General features: G+C 34.8%; 2 protein-coding genes across 2 annotated transcripts in view; one reads left to right on the forward strand and one right to left on the reverse strand.

Annotated features, from left to right (window-relative positions):
• Positions 1-25106, forward strand: part of LOC128237260 (inhibitor of Bruton tyrosine kinase-like) — a 58251-nt gene extending 33145 nt beyond the window's left edge. Inside the window, exons 16-25 of the mRNA XM_052952622.1 lie at positions 4658-4754; positions 7325-7426; positions 7783-7900; positions 9111-9171; positions 11038-11391; positions 16945-17276; positions 18581-18724; positions 20442-20600; positions 21878-22142; positions 23142-25106. Coding sequence (XP_052808582.1) covers positions 4658-4754; positions 7325-7426; positions 7783-7900; positions 9111-9171; positions 11038-11391; positions 16945-17276; positions 18581-18724; positions 20442-20600; positions 21878-22142; positions 23142-23297 — 1788 coding nt within the window. The 3' untranslated portion in view covers positions 23298-25106. The remainder of the gene's footprint in view (positions 1-4657; positions 4755-7324; positions 7427-7782; positions 7901-9110; positions 9172-11037; positions 11392-16944; positions 17277-18580; positions 18725-20441; positions 20601-21877; positions 22143-23141) is intronic.
• Positions 1797-4182, reverse strand: LOC128237263 (uncharacterized). Its single transcript, XM_052952629.1, has 2 exons — positions 3757-4182; positions 1797-2808 (listed from the first exon to the last, which is right to left on the reverse strand). The coding sequence occupies exons 1-2, from the start codon at positions 4123-4125 to the stop codon at positions 1942-1944; spliced, it is 1236 nt and encodes a 411-aa protein (XP_052808589.1). The 5' UTR covers positions 4126-4182; the 3' UTR covers positions 1797-1941.
• Positions 25107-26237: the final 1131 nt, after the last annotated feature.

Here is a 26237-nt window from a genome sequence, read left to right on the forward strand (position 1 = left end):
ACTCAATATAACACATGTTATTGGTCCAAACACCTTGTTTTTCCCAGGAGACATATTTTGTTACCTTTAAAATAAAAATATTTTGAATTTTTTTATTTTTTTTTAAATGCATTGTTATTTTTTCTATGTCGTAAATAAAACTTACTTTTTCCTTACTATAAGGTTTTCCATATATCATGTACATGCATGTAACTAGCAGATTTCAATACATATTTCATTAATCGTTACATTAATTTATCCGCAATCATCAATGGTTATTTATTACTCAAAATTTAAGTCCCATCAACTGCAATCCAAACAAACACTTGCGAAAATATAATTCATTAACACATGTAATGGAATTTGTTCTGTTTGTTGGCTGCAGATCAAACAGTACAATTTGTGGTCACAGCACCAGCTGTGTAAAGATCAAAGATGCACTGCAATGGTTTGTATTTAAATAGGTCAGTCAAATACCGTATGAACCCACTTAAATCCCAAAATTGCGTCTAGGCTGGTTCAAATATACCATACCATCGGAAAATAAAAATCAATAATCCCAAGCAAATGAACAAATTTAGTTGATATTTTACTGTTAAGCTTGAACATTATCACCGACTTCGAGAATTTCAAGTGCTGGATTTGCTTTAAAAATCTACCCCGTTTTATAAACGAGTCAAGACAAAAACACCAGATTTCATGGGCAAAGTAGGGGGGTCGCCTTATAGTCGGGAAAATACGGTAGATCATAGTCATAACCTCACACTTTAAATGGTAATAATCGTAAAAATGCCGTTAAGGCATCCAATGTCAGTGACAGCTGTCATTTTGGTCCATGCATATTTCATTCAATTGTCCATATAATCCTGACAGCATGGCGCTCAGGGGGGGCATAATGTTTGACAAACATCTCTTGTTGTTTATTGTTTTTATTTTTAATAATTACTTTATTGTTTAACAATCATTGAAGATTTCAACTTCAAACTTAATCAACTTTTTCACAGTACTGTAAAGGTCAATGCCCATTGCAACTTTTTTAACACTTAGTACATGTTATATGATTTTATACACATGTAAACTAGACATATTTTAGTTTCACTTAATTTGGGCATATGGGCAGGCGGCATCCAGTATGTTGCCCATTTAATAACTTTAGAACCCTTCCAATCAGGTGAACAATATAAGACCATCTTGGCCCTCTTGTTTAATTAAATTAGGCTGTTCCAATTCCAATACATCACTGAAACCATACATTTATCATAGGGTTTTCACATTTACCTACCGTACTTGTTGATTTTATTATTCAGTACAAACATCATTGAAAGATCACATTGTGATCTATTAAGTCATTGTACAGTTACTGTAATCATGATGTTTAACAAAGTCTATTATGAATACAAGGTATGAAATAAATTATATTTTTAGTACTTCGTCTTTACTTTCTGACGAGTCTTCATCTTTACTTTCTGAAGAGTCTTCATCTTTACTTTCGGATGAGTCTTCATCTTTACTTTCTTCAACTTTACTTTCTGATGAGTCTTCATCTTTACTTTCTTCATCTTTACTTTCTGATGAGTCTTCATCTTTACTTTCTTCAACTTTACTTTCTTCATCTTTACTTTCTGATGAGTCTTCATCATTACTTTCTGAAGAGTCTTCATCTTTACTTTCTTCAACTTTACTTTCTTCATCTTTACTTTCTGATGAGTCTTCATCTTTACTTTCTTCAACTTTACTTTCTTCATCTTTACTTTCTGATGAGTCTTCATCATTACTTTCTGAAGAGTCTTCATCTTTACTTTCTGAAGAGTCTTCATCTTTACTTTCTTCATCTTTACTTTCTGATGAGTCTTCATCTTTACTTTCTGAAGAGTCTTCATCTTTACTTTCTTCATCTTTACTTTCTGATGTGTCTTCATCTTTACTTTCTTCATCTTAACTTTCTTATGAATCTTCATCTTTTCATTCTTCATCTTTACTTTTTGATGAGTTGTCATCTTTAATTTCTGATGAGTCTACATTTGAACTGTCTGTGTTTGCATTGTCATTTAACTCAAACTTGACTAGATTATGGTCAAAAATGTCAACATTATCATTAAGCAATTCTTTTTCTTTTTTAATTGTTTTCTCAAAATCAGAAAGAGTATCAAAAATAGAGTCTTTTGTCACAACAAAGTATATCATAACCTCATTTTCGGATTTCAATATTGTTAGACTTAATTTTTTTTCTTTTATTACTTTCTCTGCTTCTGTATAACTGATATTGAAATCACCGCCCATAACCACTGGAATTTTGTATTCTTTAGACCACTTGTCCACGGTTTGAAGTAAGTCTTCCAACAATTTTTGTTTGTCTACATCATGATTGTCTTGACTATGCCATGATATACAGACAAATTCTTGTTGAGAGGGAACTTTCTTTCTCCTCATTTTTGACATGCAAAGACAATGTTTTTGTATGTCAGAATGTTTTGTGAGGATCCTGTTAATAAAATCAATCAGAGGTTTATCTGCATTGATATCAAGTCTATATTTTATTATTCCTTGACAATCTGTATCAGTATGAAAACTTATCTCGCAAGATAATTCCTGCTTGTTGTACAGTATGCTTGCATGGTTTTTGCAAGATCCAATATATTCATAGTCTCGAAATTCATCATTTTCCCAAAAATTCATGCCAACTATGCATTCCTGGAAGAGAATAACATGTGACTTTTCTTTTCTGACAAGGTTTTGTATGGCTGTTTCTCTTTCCTTTGTATACCGAGGTATTCCATTGGCATTCATCGTTAAAATCTTGAAGGGGAGGGTGTCGACAGCCATTTTGATCTGAAAAAAAATCATTGAAATATTAAGCTTAAGACTTAACTTTTACGATCATCTGAGCACAGAGCTTTCAAGGTGGAGCAATTTTGATATGAGGATTGTCTGTCGTCCTTCAGTCCTTCATCAACCATCATCTGTCATCAACATTTTCCTTCAAGCAACTTCTCCTTCAAATAATTTTCTTCCTAAACCACTTAGCCAATTGCAAATTTGCATTTGGAATAAGAAAGGTAATGGTGAAAGATATATGTCTTCTGGCAGCCTAGCTAGCTGTTTTGCATGCTTAGTAAAGTTTTTGTTTTCATCTAGGAAGGGGGCCATAGGACTTGCATCTTTAGTAAAGTCATTTGAGTGAAAACATTTTCACCTTGGAAGGGGTCACAGGGGTGCTGTATTGGGAATTAGAAGGTGATGATAAATGATACATGTCTTCTGGCATCCTTGCTGGCTGTCTTGTATCTTCAGTAAGGTCATTTGAGTGAAGTCATTTTTAACTTGGAAGGGGCCACAGGGGTGCTGTATTGAGAATAAGAAGGTGATGATAAATGATACAATTGTCTTCTGGCAGCCTTGTCAGCTGTCTTGCATCTTCAGTAAGTCATTTGAGTGAAGTCATTTTCAACTTGGAAGGGGGCTCAAAGGGCTGCTTTATTGAGAATTAAAAGTCTTGCATGTTTATTGAAGTCATTCTATTGAAGGGATTTGGAAGGGGGTCACAGGGGTGCTGTGTTGAGAATAAGAAGGTGATGAAAAATGATACATGTCTTCTGGCAGCCTTGCCAGCTGTCTTGCGTTGTAGTGAAGTCATTTCGTACTCGTAGTCGCATATTATTAATTAGAATTTTATCGTTTTTGAAATTGTAAAATCTGATAAGACCTCAATTAAACTTTTTAAACTAGCTGACAAGTCTTCGATTAAACTTATAGCTGATGTGTTTTCAATTAACTTACCTTAAGCCTTACTGGACAATGAATGAAGATGTCATCAATATAGAAGTTTTTTTTTATTTTTTCCACATTTTCTGGCTTGAAAATATTTCCTTTGCTTACAACATAGTATATGATAGGCTCATCCGCGGATTTAAAGATTTCTAGACTGAATATCCTGTTTTTTATCACTCCCAAGGCTTCCTCAGTGCTGATATTAAAGTCACCGCCCATAACTACTGAAATTTCGAGATCTTTAGACAACAAGTCCACATATTGAAGTAAGTCTTCCAATAGTTTTTCTTTTAGTTTTTCTTTTTTGTTGTTCAGGTTACTTGGACCGTGCCATGAAATACAGACAAAATATTGTCCAGGTGGTTTAATCCTTTTCATTTTTGACACGCATATACGATGTTTACCTTTTATTTTGTCAGGATATTTTTCTAGGAAACTTTTGGTGAATGTTATAAGTGCTTCATCTTTACTATTGCTTTCTTTATCAAGATTTATTTCTACTATTTCTACTATATTTCCTTTTTTTGGTAAAGTGTAAAAACTTGTACTGCAAAATAACTCCTTCTTGTTATACAGTATGCTGGCATTGTTTTTGTTGTGTCCAATATATGTATAGTCTTGAAATGTCTCATCATCCCAGAAGTGCATGTCAATTATGCTTTCTTGAAAAGTTATTAGATGTGGCTTTTCTTTTTCTACTAGTGTTTTGATGGCTTTTTTTCTTTTGTTTGTTACATCTGTTATGCCATGTGTCGTTGCTCCATGGGCATTCATGGTTATAACCTTTAAGGCAGAACCTTCAGCCATTTTGATATTGATCTGAAAATAAATAATGATATAATTATTAAACTTTAAACTTCAATTTGATCACAAAAATATTAAATCTATATCTTTAAATTGTATTTTTTAGACCTCTTCCAACAGGCCGTTGCCGTTGGCGGTACCAGCTGATGTTCTTGATGTACTAATGGAGTACCTGTATACAGATGATGCCAAAATTATTGCAGGTACCATATTTATTCTATACTTTTGGAAATGTTAAACAGGTACTGTATTTGTTCTATTCCCTTGCTTAAGCAGTTATTATGTCTCCCTCCATTCAAACATATTGTTTTTGCCCTGTCCTTCAGTCAGTCAGTCTGTACGTCACACTTTGTTTCCGCTCAATAACTATAGAACACTTAAACCCAGGAACTTCATACTTGGTATGCTGGTTGGTCATGACTAGAAGATGGCTCCTATTGATTTGGTGATCAGTAGGTCAAAGTTTAAGATCGGGGTAAACTTGAGGTGCAAAAACGGTTTCCGCTCAATAACTAAAGATCCTTTGGGTTCAGGAACTTCATACTTGGTATGCTAGTTGTTCATCACTAGCAGATGACCACTATTGATTTTTAGATTAGTAGGTTAAAGTTCAAGTTCACCGTGACCTTGAGGTCAAGAAACGGTATACGCTCAATAACTAAAAAACGCTGGCACCAAGGGACTTCATACTTGGTATGCTAGTTGGTCATGACTAGTAGATGAACCCTATTGATTTTGAGATCAGTAGGTCAAAGGTCAAGGTCGCCGTGACCTTGAGGTGAAGAAACAGTTACCGCTCAGTAAATAAAGAACGCTTGCACCCAGGAATACATGGTATGCAAGTTGGTATACTTGGTATGCGAGTTGGTTATGATTAGTAGATGACCCCTATTGATTTTGAGATCACTGATCTTATGCAGTAGATGTTCACTATTGAATATGGGTGAATAGGCCAAAGTCACTGTTGGCTCCTCTACAGTCCAATAGTACAAATTTCATGTCCATCATTGATTAATTCTCAGCAATGACCACACAATTAGGAAGACAAGCACTTTTTCAAAACAGCAATATCTAGTTTCTTCTAGACTAAGAGCTACAAATGATGCCAAAATTACTACAGGTACCATATTTATTCTATTCATTGGAGCAGCTTTATATTAGTGCAACACATTTGGACACATTAAGTGTTCAATAGTATTCAAATACAGATGATGCCAAAATGATTGCAGGTATGGTGTGTTTTTTTCTATAATTTGCAACTTAAACAGGTAATTTCTTTGTTTTATAATCAGAAACACAATTACTGGTATGTTTCAGGAATAGTTTTGAGTAAATATAATTCTGAGGGAATACCTGTGATGCCTAAGTAGGTAGGTACCATATTTAAATAAGGGGTATTGGAGTCACCATAGGATTGGTCAGTCAGTCTGTGGCTAGAGTTTACAGACTATAATATGCAGGTGCTCCGTTAAAACTACTTTCATAGTCTAAGATGTACAATTCTGATACATGGTACACATTGCCACCATGATAGGAAGTAGTGCCTGACAAATGTCATACACAGCCATTTTGTCTTCAAATTATGTGCCTTTAATTGGAGTTTGTGAAGTGAACTGCTCTCATATATTAAAGATGTTTCATGGTGATATTTGGTCACGTTATTACAATGATTGGAAGTAGTGCCTGGTGTATTTTATCGTTACATACATCCAAAAGGTTGAAGAGTTATCTCCCCTTAAATATGATTATCACATATTATTTTAACCAAAAAAATTAATCTTGAGGCATCATGAGGGCCCAACAAAGTTTGAAAGTATAAAAATGAAGAGGTAATTGTGAGATTTAAGCCATAGTTATGTACATATTATTATATAAATACAAGTTACCATCTACAACAGCAAAATTTATAGTGATTACAATTGATACTTGATGACTGGATTATTTAACTTGGTTGGTTTTCACATAATCATATTACCTTACCCATATTATAGGGCTTGCTTTCATGTTGTTATTAGCATTATGCAAAATCTTTAATGGTGGCGGCCATGACTCCAAAGACTGTATTAAAACATGTTAAAATTGCAACACAAGTCCCATAACTCTGAATAAAGATTTAGGTTGTCAGTCAAGGGCAGTGGTTAGTGCACTCACTTCTCGTCAAGGCATCTCAGGTTCGATTTCAGGCCTGAGCATTTCGAGAGTTTTGTTTGTAGTCACCAACCCAGACAGGTGGCTTTACCAAACAGCATAAGATCACCCTCTTGCACAGGGATGTGATTTGTCATCTGCGGATCTTATGGCCCCAGAGATCCCCCCCCAAAAAAAAAAAAAAAAAAAAAAATATATATATTATTTTTTTTACCTGAAAAAAAATATTTGGTTGCTTTCAGTTGTTTAAGTTAATATTCCAGTTTGCTTCAAATTAAAAGACAGGGGAGCCCTCTAAAGAACTTCTAAAAAGCCATTTTTTCTTCTACAGCAGTGTCCTTTTGACCCAAAGAGCGCACCTTAAACCCATGGCCGAAAATGTTTCAGCCCTCCAGCTGCCAGGTCAATCACATCCCTGTTGCATAAGAATGTCCCAACGAGAGTGACTAACATAATGTTGTAAATACATTAATTTACAATTGTTGTAAAATTAATAAGTTTAAACTTATTTCTTGAGTAAGGTCCTTTCATCAATTTTTAAATGGAAATGTTTGAAAAGTTTTCAGCAGTAATGTTTTAAAAACTTCAGGAATTATTTACATGTCAATCCATGCTGTGTTTTCAGAATGTACAGATGCTGAGAAGCTGTGTAACATTTTGGTAGTAGCTGACCAAATGCTCAGTGTGAGGCTTAAACAGATGTGTGAAGTTGCAATTGCAGCTTTAGGTAAATTATGATGAGGATTGTTTAAAAAGTTTGTGGAAATTTGTTATAAAAAATCTACTGCTGAAAATGTTTGTGAATATAAGTACAAACTTAATCAATGCAGTTTGATGTGCCTGCTCATAACAATAATAATTTTTCGCAATTTAAACACATTCTGAGAAAAATTGAAACCAACATGAAATTTGTGAGAGTCCCCCTTTCAAGAAAATCCTTTCCCATATTTATTCCCAGATACTGTATGCACCTTGAAAAAAACAAATCTTATTTTTATGAAATGTTTAGAGAATCTATTTCACATAAGATGTTTCACAAACGACTTTTGAAAGGTGCTGTATTAATTGCTATTCTACTTTCAGTGAGTATGAAGAATGTGGGAGAGTTACTAGAATTTTCAAGTACATACAATGCCGGTGAGCTTAAAGCTACATGTCAGCAGTTCATCTCCCTCAATTTAGCGTCACTTTTGGAAGGAAGGTTAGACTCTAGTAAACTTAATGCCGGTCAGCTTAAAGCTACATGCCAACAGTTTATCTCCCTCAATTTAGCGTCACTTTTGGAAGGAAGGTTAGACTCAAGTAAACTTAATGCCGGTCAGCTTAAAGCTACATGCCAACAGTTCATCTCCCTCAATTTAGCGTCCCTTTTGGACGGAAGGTTAGACTCTAGTATATTTGATGCCAGTCAGCATAAAGCCACCTGCCAACAGTTCTTCTCCCTCACTTTAGCATCACTGTTGGATGGAAGGTTAGACTCTAGTAAACTTAATGCCGGTCAGTTTAAAGCTACATGCCAACAGTTCTTCTCCATCAATTTAGCGTCACTTTTAGAAGGAAGGTTACTCTAGTATATTTAATGCCAGTCAGCTTAAAAGGCCTAGTTTAAGGAATGTTTACCAAGATAATCCCCTGCTGTGCATCTCCTGCTAATTGCACTGTTTCCACAGTAGGGGCCAAGTTCCTGTGTATTCGTTTTTTTACTCAGGGCCATTAAAGGTCCATTTTGAAATAAATTATGGAAAACTGCACAGCAGGATACTCAGATTTGAGATCTGATAAGCCAATTAGGCAATAAGATTAAGATAAAATAACAGATGTTGACATGTGTACAAATACACCTTTTCTTTTATCGTTTTTTTTTGGGGGGGGGGTCACTTATAGAAGACTTAAACTAGGCCTTCAAGCATTTATGTTAACAATATATCCAACTCAATAAAGCATCACTATCGGAAGGAAGGTTAGACTCTAGTACATTTTATGTTGATCAGCTTCAAGCTACATGCCAACAGTTGATCTTCCTCAGTTTAAATGAAGCTTCTTTTGGATCTTGTGCATTTAATGCCGATTATCTTGAAATTTACATGCCCTGAATCAAGCTACTCTTTTTGAAGGAGGGTTAGACTCTAAGCATGATTTTGGTTCATTTCATTTTAGTTCAGTCTGTTTTGTAAGTCATAGCCTAGGAATTATAGTTTGTATCTGAGGTTTTGTTTTTGTGCAAAAACTTTAACCTTGACCATAAAACCCATAATACATAAAAACTTTCAAGACATTTAAATGAAAATTGGTTCAAATATTGCAGTATAATTTTGATACACACATTAATAACAATACATTGTCTGTAAATAATTGTTAAATACTATAGTATTAGATATGTTTATTTGTAAAATATTCTCTTTGTTTTCCAGGTATTTAGATGTTTTAAGCGATGAAGTGATAGCTGATTTAACACAGTATTACAGACAAGCAGTAAGTCAATTGATATTGTTAATTTGTTAACTTAATTTAAAATTATTAAAAAGATATATGCATCATATAACTGGTAGGTCCCTTATACACTAAGTTTTGCATTTCACTAAGATTTATGTTATAAGGTGGCACAAATTTCAAAATATATCAAAATAAGTATTCAAGAGTTACAAGTTATGGGTATATACACTTCGACAAGATTTAAAAATGTTACGTCTATTTGCAATATGAATTGCTATCTGCATACATTCACTTATTGAGACAATTTTCTAAACAAAAGAAGTTGAATAGGGACTGATTCCCAGCGTGAGGATTCCTATAACACCCTACACTCAGATATTGTATAGTTTGAGGTAAAAAAAAAGGATTCTTGTCACATGACTCTCATTTTTTTGCCAATGCGTCGATGATAACACCAGAGTTATTGCAATCTTGTTTCTTTCTATCTTATCATATTAACAAACACCTAGGCAGCTTCGTTATGGTTTTGAAACATATTTTTGCAGAACTTATTATAAATGTAAAAAACAGTTAAAATGTTTTGCATTGGTTAGAATAAAAAAAATGATTTATGCAAGGTGTTTTTTTTTTAATTAAATATAAATCTTGAAATCAATTTCCTTTATTGAGTTAATTCATGGACTTCTTTAGTCAGGTAGAATTTATTCTAATGACCAAAGTCGTAATTCAATCCTACGCACAAATCTCTTTTGATCAGTGCCGCATAACTCGAAAAATATATCATATTTACATAATTCTCTCCGCTAGTCAATCAGCAATTATAGATTTCAGCTAAGGTTACTGTACCCAATACTTGTATGTTTCAATGAATAAAACTTTGGTCCCCTAATGTTCAAATATCTTGAGCATAGAAATGTAAAGTAAGCAGTATATTTTCATTCCTTAAACTTGATTTTATAAAATTAAAGTTGTTCATGATCATTGGTAAAATAATTGTCTTTAAAAGAGACTTCCCTGGGGGAAAGGCACTTTTAATTTCTTTTACTATCTCCTGGCAGAAGCGAATTTACCTTTGTGGGGTCCAAATTAGTGAAAAAAGACACCCACCTATATACTATTTAAATAATTACCTTTCCCCCAGGGGTAATATGTTTTTTTCTGGAAGAACAAAACAACAATTCAAATCGAAACAAATAAGTGAGCGATATATTGCAATACATCTTAAGACGGTTGAGGCATTGTGTAATATATCGTGAGACTCAGCCTCTACATATTGTTGTATACTGCATTATATTGTGATATGGACACAGTATTTTTTATGTATACTGCAAAATACTGTGGTACGGACACAGAATTTTGATAGTGTTTGCATATGAACTTAGCATTTCATGTTTTTGGAGCATTTTCATGGTCATGGCGTTTACACCGCCCAAATACACCAAGTGAATTCCTAATCAAGTGCAAAATCTATAGTTTGTCAATCAACTGAACACATACAGAAAGCGGACTAACCTTATCAGTGATTGACCAAAACCCTCACCATTTACATATCAACATTTACAGCAATTACTTCAAAGGGGCAGCCTCATACACTCATTAAGGAACTCCATACATGAACAGTTTGCTTGGTTTAACATTCACTGGCCAAATAAATCCTAGCCATCAATTAGGTTCTTTGAAATGCCAAAAAGTTTGATTTGGGGCGGCACAAATTTTGTTAAAAAAGTCATTATCATAATGGTTGTTTTATTAGCTGATTGGCGAGTATGCTTTGTAAAGTTTATTTGCAATTAAAATTTAGCCTTAATGTTGTCTTGGCACTTTTGTTTTTCAATTTTTTCCTATAGGTATCTAGGTATGTTACAGAAAATGAATAATGTCAATGTCGTTTTTTTTTTCAAACAGATACCAAACATGTCAAGAAGGATGATTACTCCTTTTGATGAGGGTCCAGACAGGGATTTTTTGGAAAAGCTTGGCAATGAGCTTGGTGTTGACACTGAAAGCACCCCACATGGGGCCCCAAGTGAGCCAAAAAAATCAAAGTCCAAAAAAAGAAGAAATAGGACTAAAAGCTCTGCCGAAGATGGGGAAAAACATGGAGACAGAGGTCCGAGGAATTTGTCTGAATCCGGCAGAAGTATGGTAGATACTATGCCAGAAAGACATTTGGAAGCTGAATTAACATCACAAGACCAAAGTTTAATTGAACAGATCGATGTTGTTGAACCTTTAAAGGAAGGCAACAAAATAGTGAAGGTAAGTACTTGATGAATAAAAGTAAATCACTTACACACCTATGTTTTGTCCAACAGTGGTTGGGAGGGGTGAGAGGCCTGGTAAGACCGCCATCGGAGAAAAGATTTTGTCCAATGGACTTTCAATTCCTCCATTATACCTGATCCCAGAGATTTTGAAAGATTGCTTTGCTCCGTGAGTGGAAATTGATATAAAAATTTAGTTTGTCTTATTGCTCATATTGCTTGATTTACTGTCGGAAGCAGTGCCTATAAAAGTTTGGAACCGAAGTCGGTCTGGACCCGCACTCCTCACCCCCCCCCCCCCCCAAAAAAAAAATAAAATAAAAAATGACCTGTTCAAAAGTCCGATTATATAGAAATGTCACACATTTTCGCGATGTGGCTGGCAATTTGTAAGAGGGCTCTAAAACCATCATAGCGGAATTAGATAGTAATTGATACAAACTTAATTTTAAATGAGATTCTTATCGAGTTCTGCTGCATTTTTAACAAAACGCTGCGATTGTAATTATTAATTAACTGCAGTCGGCGGGAAGCTGTCAGACGACAAAAAGTGAAACAGTACTATGATTTAATTGCTTAATGCTACTACTGTCAGTCAACATTTAACTGATAATCTTGAAAAATCTAATAAATCTTGATTTATAATGGGGACTTTGATATCGACAATTACAGTGTTTTAAAATAACGTAAGCGGCGCACTCAGCTTTCAGATTCTGTAGATAATCAAGCGTGTCGCTGGTCATATCCTATAGGACTAGGTTAATTAATTCAGGATTTTAATGCTTGCGCGGATTAACAATGACAAATGTGTTTTTCTTAAAACCGTTTCTAACCAGCAATGCTACTTTATTACAATTCAAATTTATAGCAGATTGCTATGTGAAAATACGGACCGATTTTAATACCTAATCAGGATAGCTGCAAGCACATAATTAAAACATAATTTGTTTTATTGTGTCTTCTGCGACCTACCACTACATGAGATTGGACCGATTTCAAGGGTCTGCTAATTAACAGATATTGAGTGTTCAGCGTAGCGGAAAAAGCTGCTGGTCGCATTGGTCTGATGGTAACTAGGACACTTTTATTGGGGGTAATTTTGAATGTGTGAATGACCCAAGAATGTTTGTGTATTACAATTTTTACTGACTTAGTCGTTTTGGACCGAAATTTAAAAAAAAAATAAGAAAATTTTGGACCGATTTTTTTTGACACTTTTTGAAACTGAAATCCATCTGGCCTGGTCAAAATCAGTCCAGACCGGCAAATTGCTGGTTTTTAGAAGCCCTGGTTTGAAGAGTTAAACATTCAAAGGTTTAAGGTTGAAATCAAAATATTGGGAGTTGATATGCCTTTATAACAATTATTAGAATACAACCTACATTTTCAGCGTATGAAATTGCAGAAAAGTAATTTAGTACAAGGTTTAATCATTTAAACTTTCACTGGTAAACTTTCACTGGTGTTTAAGCCCCCCCCCCCCCCCCACCCCCTTCTGCAACTCATCCGATACACACTCCCTGCATAAGATTTTGTGTTTAAAATTTGTCAGCCAATGAGGTAGTATTCTATGAGAGTCAGATGACCTGAATTAATATTTAAATGAATAAGAAGGGCTCATTCACTAAGCTCACTCAGCCCATTCAGGGCCATTCCCAAAGCTAAAACATTTTTCCCCAAATGAAAATGAAATTCACGATTGGTGTTTTAAAAAATCACCCTAATTTTACTCCATATGTCGCATATTTCCCATCAGAACGGCCTGGCCCTAATGATGCTCAAAATGGTGAGAAAAAACTGCTTAATGCTGCTACTACTACTACTGCTACCGATAATGATAAAGATAATGATAATAATAATAATAATAATAATAATAATAATATATATACTATCTTCTAACTATTTATATCTCAAATAAATAGTATGAAAAAGTATTTTCTACACACTTTACGAAAGCAAACTTTGCGTCTTATCGGGATCAGTGAAGTTGTTCAAGTAATCAATCAGATCGATCTCTTGAATATAAAGCTTTATGTACATAGAACAAAGTCATTGATTGGTCTTCATACATTGATTTTTTTTCTTATTAAGTTTCAATAATGGTACCTATAATCGAACTATTCTTATTGTCATTCCAGCTTTCTCATATTTCATTTCTTCTGTTACTAAAAAGAAATATATAAAAGAAAACGAGGTACCATTGCGAGTATGTGAAATAAAAGATTTTACTTACTCTGTAAAAAAGCTGTTTATAAAAACTTCAACGTTGCCTAAGTCTGTATAGTTATGTTTTTGTGATTAATGCTTAAGAAGTTACCATTTGTGTCTTGCTTATAAATTACTCTGTGTGGGGAATTTTTCAACTTTTTTATCCCCTGCCTTGAAAAGGTTTTCCCGATTCCATCAAGTCCATTTACATCTGGCTTTGAAACTTAACACACTTGTTCACCATCATGCCCCCAAACTGTACACAGGAGGAGGTAACTCTATCAAGCATTTTGACAAAATTATGCCCCTTTTTCGACTTAGAAGACACACAAGCCAGATATACAACAAGAGTCAGTGACACACGAGACAGTGACACACAAGTCAGAGATACACAAGTCAGAGACACACAAGTCAGAGATACAACACAAGTCAGAGATACAACACGAGTCAGAGATACACACAAATCAGAGATACACAAGTCAGAGACACACACAAGCCAGAGATACAACATGAGTTAGAGACACTAGGGTCAGAGACACACGGGTCAGAGACACACAAGTCAGAGATATACAAGTCAGAGACACACAAGTCAGAGATACACAAGTCAGAGATACAACAAGAGTCAAAGACACAAGAGTCAAAGACACACAAGCCAGAGACACACAAGTCAGAGACACAAAAGGCAGAGACACACAAGGCAGAGATACAACACGAGTCAGAGACACACGAGTCAGAGACACATGAGTCAGAGAAACACAAGCCAGAGACACACAAGTCAGAGATACACAAGTCAGAGATACAACACAAGTCAGAGATACAACACGAGTCAGAGACACACAAGTCAGATACACACAAGGCGTAGACACACAAGTCGGAGACACACAAGTTGAAGACACACAAGTCAGAGATACACAAGTCTGAGATACACAAGTCTGAGACACACAAGCCAGGCACACACATGCCAGGCACACTCAAGTCAGAGACACACATGTCAGAGACACAAGTCAAAGACACTCAAGTCAGAAACACACAAGTCACAAAGACAGACTAAACATAAAAGTAATAAGACATTCAGACTTGACTTCAGTCTCACGACCATAAAGGTTAACATTCACTGATACATGCACTTTTATGTTTAAGAATAAGTTAGGTCAATTTTGGACCTTTTCAACATTTAATTGGACTGGTTTTATGGAATGTGCGGTATTAGTTAATTGCCCCTCCAGCTGTGTTTTCTGTGTGGGGGCATGACATGCGATAGGACATTTAAGATAATATAATTATGATATTTGGACCAATTTTGGGGAATTTTCAAAAGTAATTAGGCTTGATTGTAAACTTTCACTCAGGCTGTTCATAATCATGACCCCTCCATTACTAAAATAGGGTAAAATTACAATGCCAGTCACTTAAATACAGGCTTAGTTGCTAGTAATGGAATTTGATACTTCAATACCTTATGTTTGCCTATACGCAGATCCATACTATTGAAAGGTATGATCACAGAACAAGAGTATCATGTTTTGTATATTGTCTAAAACTCTACAGAATAAATAGAACATTCTACAACTTTTAAACATGTCATGATTAATGCATTCTTAAAATATAAATGGGGAAAAGCTTGAGAATGTTAAGACCCAAGAACCTCATACTCTGTTTGCAGGTTGGTCATAATACCAGTAGATGACCCCTATTGATATGAAGTGAAAAAAATGAAATCAATACGATATTTTGGCAGTGACCTAAAACTGAAAAATGGTTTCCACTCAATAATTAAAGACCCCTAATAATTTTCAGCACAGTAGGTCAAAGGTCAAGGTGTTCTTTAGGTAAAATAATGGTTTCCGCTTAATAACTTAAGAAAGCTTGGGCCTAGGAACTTCATACTTGGTTTGCTAGTTGGTCTTCAAAAGTAAATGACCCTATTGATTTTGAGGTCAGTAGGTCAAGGGCACTGTGCCCTTCAGGTGAAAAACAATTTCTTGGTCACCAGTCTGTATGTCACACTTCTTTCTGCTCAATAACTAAAGAACGCTTGGACCAAGGAAATTCATACTTGGACCCAGGAACTCATACTTGGTATTCAGGTTGGTCATGATCAGTTGATGTCCCCTATGTTTGTTCGTCTCCAGTTCAAAAGTACAAATTTCATGTCAACCATTGATTATTTCTCATTTACAACCACACAATGGGGGAAACAAGTGCTTTTTAAAAAAAAAGCAATCTCTAGTTTCAATTGCAGTTCATTTTAATTTAACTTTGTCATGAGGGAGGGATTTTATAATTACTTAGCACATGTGTTCAGTACATATAAAAATAACATGTTGCATGCAAGACCCAAGTTCACTCCTCAAAGGTCAAGGTAACAGTAACATAAGCATATGCAGTATAGTTTGTTGTGTTGGGGTTGTAAATTTGCCATGCACATTGTGATTTTTAAATAAAATTGCATATGTGTTCAATTGATAAAGGCAATGTGTCATGTACAAAACCAATGATCCTACCTCAAAGTTCAAGGTCACACTTACAGGTTTATCATTATAGAATGCTGCTTATATGCATATACAGTACTTTTTGTTTTGTCTGTGCTTAATTTAAAATTACTCAAAACATGTACATAAATACAACATCAGTACCTCAAAGGTAAAGGCCACACTTACAGGCTTATCATTATGGAATGCTACATATATGCATATACAATGTAGTTTTTCATATTGGGCTGTAACTTTGTCATGCACATTTTACAATAAAATGGAACATCTGCTCTGTGTGGCATGCAACACCCATGTCCCTACCTCAAAGGTCAAACTCTTAAAGGTTTATCATTATGGAATGCTGCTTATATGCATATACAGTGTATAAATGTTGTTGTGTCCAGGCTGTGATTTTGTCATGCAGACAGTGATTTTAAAATAACGTATTTGTTTTGTACATAAAGGTGATGAATTGCGTGCAAGACCCATGACCCGACCTCAAAATTAGATGGGCAAACTTGGAGTTTAATCATTATAGAAAGCTGCAGATTTGCATATGCATGTACAGTATAATTGATCATGTCTGGGCATGGAAAGATTGCAAAATTAATTAGCACATGTGTTTGGTACATATAGAAGCATTTCAAATGCAAGACCTGTGTCCCTGCCTTTTATGGCATCACTCCTCCACACTTGACGTCAACCAAGATGGGGGCTGGGATATACTTAAAGTTTTTGAGTCTTCCTGAATGAAGATGTATTAGTGATTGCATCAATCCATTGAAACTGTATTGATCCACTAGGGCATTTGTCATTTACTTTGACAGCTCTTGTTTACACCTAATTTTGATACCTTTATATTGCAGGTGAACAGAACATCACCTTCTGGCAGACGTGAAGATGGACAAGCATGCGGTGATACCATCACCAACAACAGCAGCAGTAGTAACAGCAAATCCAGCCATACAGCCTATACAAAATCAAGTGGCAACAGTAAAAACTTGGGCATCAGCAAAGACAATAACAAAACTAACGACTTTAAAATAAATAACAATAGCAATAGCAGCAGCAGCAGCAACAACAACAGCAGTAGTTACAGTGTTGAGGGTGGAATAAGCACAAGTAGAAGCTTGCGTGATATAATCCTGGAAGAGGAAGCTAGGTCAAATAAGAAATTGTCCAAGCAGTCTACCAACAGGTAGCTAACTTAATAGTGTATTGATTTAAACATGCAAAATACAGCGGAGCATTTTGTGGACTCAATTTTAGTTATTGGTTGACATGTCCTAGTATATTCATATATTGGGATGCAACATATTACTTAATTTTCTTCTTACCAGAGATACACTTATTATCATTTTGAATATAAGCTGTTTGTAAGGGTTCACGTGTTACAAATAAAACAAAATTTAAAACAGGTATCTGTTGCTCCCTTTGAATAAATTTGCTTGATTTATAATACATGAGCTATACTAACGACCCTGTTTTGTGTCCAATGACGTCAAAATCAGATGAAGGCAGCTCTTCCTAATAAGGGAATTCATCTATTGAAAAATATATTTGATCCATGTCTGTGTATTTTGGTTTTACTTGGTATGCTAGTTGGTCATGACTAGTAGATGACACATATTGATTTTGAGATCAGTAGGTCAAAGGTCAAGGTCGCCGTGACCTTGAGGTGAGGAAAAGGTTTCGGCTCAGTAACTAAACAACACCCAGGAATTTCATACTTGGTATACAAGTTGGTCATGACTAGTAGATGACCCCTATTGATTTTGTGATCAGTCTGTTAGTCAGTCAGTCACTCTGTTCGTCACATTTGTTTCCGCTCAATAAATAAAGAATGCTTGCACCCAGGAACTTCATTCTTGTTATGCTAGTCAGTCATGACTAGTAGATGACCTCTATTGATTTTGAGATCAGAAGGTCAAAGGTCAAGGTTACCGTGACCTTGAAGTGAAGAACAGTTATCGCTCAGTAACTAAAGAACACTTGCAAGAAAGAACTTAATACTTGGTATGCAAGTTGGTCGTGTAGATGATCCCTCTTGATTTTGTGATCAGTAAGTCAAAGGTCAATGTCACAGTGACCTTGAGCTAAAAAATGGTTTCAGATCAATAAATGAATAAAGCTTGCGCCCAGGAACTTCATACAATGCAAACTTTGTTTACATTTTCCGAGATCAATCAACAACACTTCACTATTTAATACGGGTGAATAAACCAAACTTCACTGTTGGTTCGTGTTCAGTCCAAAATTACAAATTTCATGTCCATCATTTATTTTTTCTCAGCTACGACCACACAATAGGGGAGACAAGCGCTTTTTTCAAAAAAACAATCGCTTGTTAATTTTTTGTTCAGAAAAATTATTAAATTTAATATTTTTCCTTTTGATGAAGGCTGGATTTTCAGAACTTTAACTTGCCTTACCTTCAGGAACAGAGGATATTATTAAAGTTATTTGCTCAAGTGCTCATATGTTATATTCCTTTTATTCCAGTGAAATGAAAGCCAAATTTTCCTGGCGGGATGTAAAGAAACAGCAACAGAATAAACAGAAATGTCAAGGTCAGGAAGAGGTCATTCATGAAGGTCAAAGGTCATCAAATGAAGGAGGTCAACCTTTACAAAAGTTTTGTCCTTGGTGAGAGTTATACAGTGTATTATTGCAAATATTTTGTAAATAGCTGTCACCTAGTGTGTGACCATGAGTTTTGGATATTGTTGGATTTTTTTTAATGAAAAATGAGTGGAAGTTAATTAACTATGATGAAGTAATTAGCTCCTATGTTCATCTGTATTTAGAAGTAAAAACACTGATGTATTGTAATAGCCTTGGTGTCACAGCTCGTTGCATTTAAGTACAAATACTTCTAAGGCCATATAAAAGAAAATCCAAATTATTATTATTTAACACTAACACATGTTGCCAGAGCCATAACGCACAGCCAATAACTATGACGCACAGCCAATAACTATAACACACAGCCAATAACTATAAAACTATAAAGCACAGCCAATAACTATAACGCACAGCCAATAACTATAAAACTATAAAGCACAGCCAATAACTATAACGCACAGCCAATAACTATAAAACTATAACGCACAGCCAATAACTATAAAACTATAACGCACAGCCAATAACTATAACGCACAGCCAATAACTATAAGGCACAGCCAATAACTATAACGCACAGCCAATAACTATAAGGCACAGCCAATAACTATAAAACTATAACCCATAGCCAATAACTACAACGCACAGCTAATAACTATAAAACTATAAAGCACAGCCAATAACTATAACGCACAGCCAATAACTATAACGCACAGCCAATAACTATTACGCACAGCCAATAACTATGTCCTAAATAATGGCTGCATTATGCCACTTTTTCAACTAAAACAAACTATATCGAGCATTGGCTTTCACTTGATGGCATACTTGTTTTGATTTGAAACAGAAACTTCAGACCAAAAATACTTGGTTTGGCACATTTCAGGCCATTTTTTTCCAGCAGATGAACCATATTAATTTTGTGGTCTGAAATTCTGTTTCACATCAGTAACTAAAGAATTCTAGGGCCTCTACATGTTGTCTTGACACATGCATGCACACACGCACACACCCATGCTTTCACACTGGCACACTCATCATTGACCTGTCAGCACCACAATCAATGAATGTTTTTTGATGATCTTTATGTTTTGCTTCCTTGGTGTATCATCTGGGGTCAAAAATAAGGTCTCGGATACTTGTCTTTAAAACGCTAATGAACTTATAAAATATTCCTTTTTTCTGTTGATCTTCATGAAATTTGATTGGTTTTTTTTTGTATGAACAATTCCTCTGATAAGTGTAAATGTGTGTCTGTTTAAAAAAACTAGGTCAATAACTCATATCTACGGTTTGAATAGTAACATCATAAATTAAACAATCCAGCTTTATTGCTGCATTGCTACTGCATAGGCATCTTGTTTCTATTTAAGGTTTTAATTAAATTGAATCCTGGCAAAAAATTATCTCAATGTAATATGTCAAGTTTTCACAAACAAACATGTTCAAAAATACCCAACAATCTCATTTAAAAGTACAACAGACATGATTTGTCATCTTGCAGTAACATAGAATGTTTATACCTAGCTCTTTAAAAATGTTTGCGATCAATATTTCCAAACTTCATGGGAAGGTTATCTGTCCAGATAGGCTCAAATACATCTTTAAATACTACACAAAAGGTTTGTCTCCCTATATACATGCACACTGATCCTTGTTTATATTGTCATAGGGGTTCCGCCACACAAGAAGTTTGTCTCCCTAAATACATGCACACTGTTTGTTGTTTATATTGTAATAGGGGTTCCTCCACACAAGAAGTTCGTTCATTCCGTAGTGTTATTGAACAAGACAAGGCTATCTCAGGAAGTCAACATAAAGACGCCCTTGCGATAAGCGTTAAAACACCCAAACCAGCGGTCAAAGGTAGCCCCATCTCAAGTAGCACCGCGTCATTAAGGTAGGCGGTTTTATGGTGTTTTAGTTAAACCATTCTCCTGAATTATATAATGTTGACAAGTTGTTAATATGCTTGTCTGTTTTTGGAAGAAATAAAGTGAAGGCATTGTCATAGCCTTGCTGTTGTTGATGGCGTCATTGGTATGCATTACGTTAAACATTAGCCATTACTCAAAAAGTTTCATAATAACATCATCAATTCAATTTCAATTCAATTCAATTCATTTTATTCAAGTAAATAAAGGCCACCGGCCCAAAATACACAAAATGTACAAAAAAACAAAAATAGTATAGTAGTTGCAACATACGATTTACACATTTATCATATCTAACAGATGGTATACATAGATTGTTAACTTCAATATTGTATTATCATTTTCAGTAGACATTAAAGAGTAGAAATCATTTAAACTATTACCAGATGAATACCAGTTAAAAAGATATTGTCTACGAATAATATCGAATTTAGGACATTGAAAGAATGAATGATATTCACAATCAATAACTGTCAAATGTTGATTCAGACAATATATACAAAGTCTCTCATCTTGCGGAGTATTTATATATCTTCCAAGTTCAATATTCAGCTTATGGTTGGAGCAGCGAAACCTAGCAAACGCAATCTTATATTTTAATGGAATTTCCAGATGTAGGTACCTTTCTGTATTTAATAATGTTTTGTAATGTTTATAATGATGACACCTTGAGGACTCACTAATGTCGTTATGCCAGTTTTGGACGAAACAGTCAATCAACCGTTGTCTAAAAGTATATATAAATAGATCTATATTTCCTACATCTTGAGCAATCCAAATATATCCAAAACCGTACGTGAATAACAAAGATTTAATATTGGATGCCCAACAATTTCGCCCGGCGTCATCTAACGATTTTAACATTGTGTAGCAGTGTTTAGGATATCTATGATTAGACATAGTTAATAACTTACACCAGTATTTAATGCATGTTAACAAAATAAGTAACACACAGAGGAAGACGTCCACATTCGCCCAGAGTTATACATGTATTTGTAGTTCTTTTAACATACAAATGTCTCTTGCAGAATTTATTTTGAACCGTCTCTATGGTATCAATATATTTATATCCCCAAATCTGCGATCCATACGTTAGACTATATCAAAATCAGTTTTAAATAATCTCTGGCATAAATAACATACGATGATAATGGAGGTGAGCTCTGTTTAAACATAATTTTGAGCCTAATAGAAGTACCCAAATTGTTTACCATGCGTGTAAAGACTATATTTTGCCTTTTAGTTGGGGTCTGCAGGGTAGCAACCGGAATCAAGTCACTGCTGGCAGCCCAACGCTAAAAATAAACCCTACAAAAGGCGTAACTAGTCCGCAGGCATGGTCCACGGCTGGGCCTACAAGCCCCGAGCCTCCAGAAATACCCTGGTCAGGGGAGATCATCCAGAGTCCAACAAATCCAATTTGTAGTTTCTACGACATTGTGAAAGACGAGCAATTGAAAGTGGACACGCTCACGAGGGCATCTAATAAACCACTTGCTTTGATTCAGGTGGGAAGACCTTCAGCTCTGATCGTTTCCAATAAACTCCTTAGATTGGTCTTAACCTTAGAAGTAAAATCTGAATATTTGATTGGAAAATAAAATTAATTGAGCAATTGATGCCCTGAATGGAATTATTGAGGCTTGTCGGGGTTTATGTTTAAACTTTTGGCTACTGAGCTTGTTTCTGTAGTTTTTCACATAAGTATTGTCTAAGGTAAATGATAAAGAATATTGGAAAGCATGACCTGATACATAAGTCCACCAGACTTAAGTCTGTTAAAGTGTTATGCCAATTATTGTCTGCCAATTATTGTCCTGTTTTTCTTTATAGGTTGGATGTGTGTTGTTTTTTTCAGCATAATAAGATGTTTTATTGCATGTTTTCTTTGTATTTCATTCAAAATTAATTTAGACTATAATGACCAAGTTTCTCTGCGTTAATGAAGCTCATGCATGAATTACTTTATAGTATTCCTGCTGGTTTCATTTGTGTTGGAAATATACATAAATGATTTCCAGTTATTCCTGGGAATTTCAATTTCATAAACCTTAAAATACAGTTATGTCCAAGCTTTCCTGGGTAACGATTTTTATTATGATATATAAATGGTATCCCAAGTTTCCCTGTGTATTTCATGTACAAAATGTAAATGGTACCTCAGGATTCCTGTTTATAATATGACTGAAATACAAACATATTTCAGAAGTCACTTCCCTGTGTATAACACAGCATATGTACAAAATATAAACCGCATTGCAGTATTCCTGTGTATTCTATGCACAAACAGGAATGACTTTCCAGTAATCTTGTGTATTATATGTTCAAATGCACAAACAGGAATGACTTTCCAGTAATCTTGTGTATTATAGGTTCAAATGCACAAACAGAAATGACTTTCCAGTAATCTTGTGTATTATATGTTCAAATGTGAACAATTTCCAAATATCAAATCATTTGCAGAAAATTATAATAAATGAGCATTCCTACATTCCTGTGTGTTCCAGATTGAGGAGCAGGCAATTCAGGACCTGTTGATCCACTACAAGGCTGCTGACAGCGTTGAGGAAAGGATCACAGTGGAACGGGTTGTAACCACTGCTGCTACACCACTATGGAAACGGGAAGGCTTCAATCATCATGATCCTGATTGGATGCATTAGGCTGAAGATTGTTGAATGTTTACTGCTGATTGATGAAACAGGAGACTATTAAATATTATAATGTCTCCCCCAATATATCAGAAGACATACTGTTTTTGCAGGAGTTGTCTGTCAGTCACAAATGTTGTCCGCTCCATAATTCTTTAATTGCTTGAAGGATTTTAATATAGCTCACCACAAATGTTAACCATTATTGAGACTCTGTCATATGACTACAATTCATGTCAGCTCAATAATTATTGAACTGCTTCTTGAAGGATTTTGAAAACTTGCCACAAATATTAACCATATTGAGAGGATTTGCAGCTTGGTTCAAGGTCAAGTTCACACTTAGAGGTCAAAGGTCATATGATTATAATATGACTCTTTTTCTTGTCCAATTTTCATCATATTGAGACAACATGCAGAGCAGGTACATGTTGCAACCATTTTGGTTCAAGGTCACACTTACATGATCAAAGGTCATATGATTATAATATGACTCTTTTTCTTATCCAATTTTCACCATATTGAGACAATATGCAGAGCAGGTACATGTTGCAACCATTTTGGTTCAAGGTCACACTTAGAGGTCAAAGGTCATATGATTATAATATGACTTTTTCTTGTCCAATTTTCACCATATTGAGACAACATGCAGAGCAGGTACATGTTGCAACCATTTTGGTTCATAGTTGCACTTACGAGGTCAAAGGTCATAACTACCTCTGTGTCAGCTCAATATCTTCTGAGGATTTGCCTTGCCACAAATGTCCACCAAATTAACGATGTGCAGACATTTGCGATTGATGGTTACATAATTTCTAAGATGTTGTTTACTCAGAAGGTATTCTTCACATGCAGATATTATCGAAATATGCCTGTAACCAGTCGAATGTTAGTTTTAATTGATGAATTCATTAATCATAATAAAATGATTTCTTGTAAAAGGTGATTAATATAAATGAGCTCCATTTGTAGAGATACAATCAGTCAGACTAATTGTCTTGATTGAACACCTTTTTACCAAGGATTGTTAGATGTTTGATGGCTTATTGAATACATACTGATGGAATGTGTTAAAGCATAAGTGTGTCCAGTCTTCCTTCTATCTTCACCCTAGGCACAATCTATACCTTTAGACTCAATGGTGTTTTCACTGTTTTGTGGAGGCAGAATATGTATATAGCATCTTCAAAAGGCTTGGCCTGGTCCATTCCTGGAACAGTTTTATTAGTCCCAGATAATCAACTTAGAGATAATAGAGAGGTGATGGAATATATACTACTTGTATATGAATTGGATTTTCAGTCCTTGTTTGTTTTGAGATATGATGGACTTTTATTGTTACGTCTTATTATTTATTACTGGGTTCAGGGGGTTGAATGTTCTCCTAATTGCCTGGCCTTAATTTCTCGAAAACTCTCAAGTCCCTTATAACAGGATCAACCTCAGCACACTATTTTTGGTTTGGTATAAATTGTGAAATATTATCACTTAATTTTGAGGCTTTTAAAGGAAATAATATTTTAGAGAAATACGATAAACTACTTGCTGTTTCATAAATTATATATTAAGCAATATTGGTAAATGAAATTAGAGTAAGTGAGTAACGCTTGAGAAATTTCGAGAAATTATTGCCGGACTTTGTAAATCTGGATGTTTGGCTTTTCTGCTTTTCCAAAGGAAAAAGTTGAAGCAGTGTCATAGCCTTGATGGCATTGGCGGTGGAAGAGTGCAAGGAACTTAAAATAGTGCTGTAACTAAAACAATTAAAATATGTTAACCGTATATGTGCAATTGTACCAAATAAAAGTTAACACATGTTAATGATTGTATTATATGTAAACTATAATGATAAACTCACTGCTAGCAAGTCCCATGAATTTGGCTAAAATATTTCTAGAGTTATGCCCCTTTTACCAACTTACAAAACAGACTAGCTTGAAACAATTAAAGGAGGCCCATTATAGGATGTATGACATTGCTCAATGATAATAATAGTTGTGAGAGGATTATATAAGTGCTACTTTTCAATTGATGAACATTGGATCTTTCTGTGGAGCAAGAGTTTTTGCCATATACATGAATTTGTGGATGATTGTATTAATTAAGTACAAATTCAAGAGATGTTTAATTGGGTTTTCCAAAGGGGCATACCGAATGATAACCTAACATACATGCCATATCCCCGGAATTTCGACCCATCCCCCGGTCTCCTGGAGGGGGATGAAAATCCCCCGGAATTAAAAAAAGTGTGTTTAAAATTACGCAAAATTATCACAGGGTTTAATTATATATGCCTGTTTACAGTTATAATGCCCTTCCTGTCTTAATTGGATTATCAACTGATGGTGTGTTTTAACAACACCTATTGGGTGACACTTAATAAATCAGCAGGGCACATTTCATGCATTGTTTTGATTGAAACTGACAGAATTTGCGTAAGAAATGTCAATTAGACTGGTCAGATAAAAGGTCGATTTTCATTGGTTAAAACTATAGGTTTTATCCAATCAGAGAGGATGTAACAAATTAAAGTGTTCTTCAAATACATGTGTCATTGTCATCAAAAGGATTTATAATTTAAAGGTGACAGTACAGTATTTAGTAAAGAAAAGGATTGAAATAACTAATAGACAATGCTGTTCTTTGTTATGCCCCACTAATATGTTTACATACATGACATGACCTTCATCGCAAATATCAGAAAACAACAGAACTTCCAGAAGAGAAACTGAAAGTAGACAATTCGGATGAAATGACTTTTATTTATTTTAATATTATGGTGGTGATGTTTTTATTTTTTGATGAATGCCAAAGATGATATGTTTATGAACTTAAACAATAAATTATGCATTTGCTTTTTATCAGAAGCAAACAAATCTGACTATTTGGGAATTGAAATGAAAAATATTGATAAATCATTCCATTCTCTCTATTAGTCTGAAAGTCATCATT

Source organism: Mya arenaria, chromosome 6 (assembly GCF_026914265.1).
Source record: "Mya arenaria isolate MELC-2E11 chromosome 6, ASM2691426v1".
In the NCBI taxonomy this organism is placed as follows: Eukaryota; Metazoa; Mollusca; class Bivalvia; order Myida; family Myidae; genus Mya; species Mya arenaria.

Coding starts and splice junctions, on each gene's coding strand:
- LOC128237263 (XM_052952629.1), bottom strand. CDS start 4,125: ATGAAAAGGATTAAACCACCTGGACAATATTTTGTCTGTATTTCATGG. Junction 2,809..3,756: donor ATTGTCCAGTAAGGCTTAAG/GTAAGTTAATTG, acceptor ATTTTTTTTCAG/ATCAAAATGGCTGTCGACAC.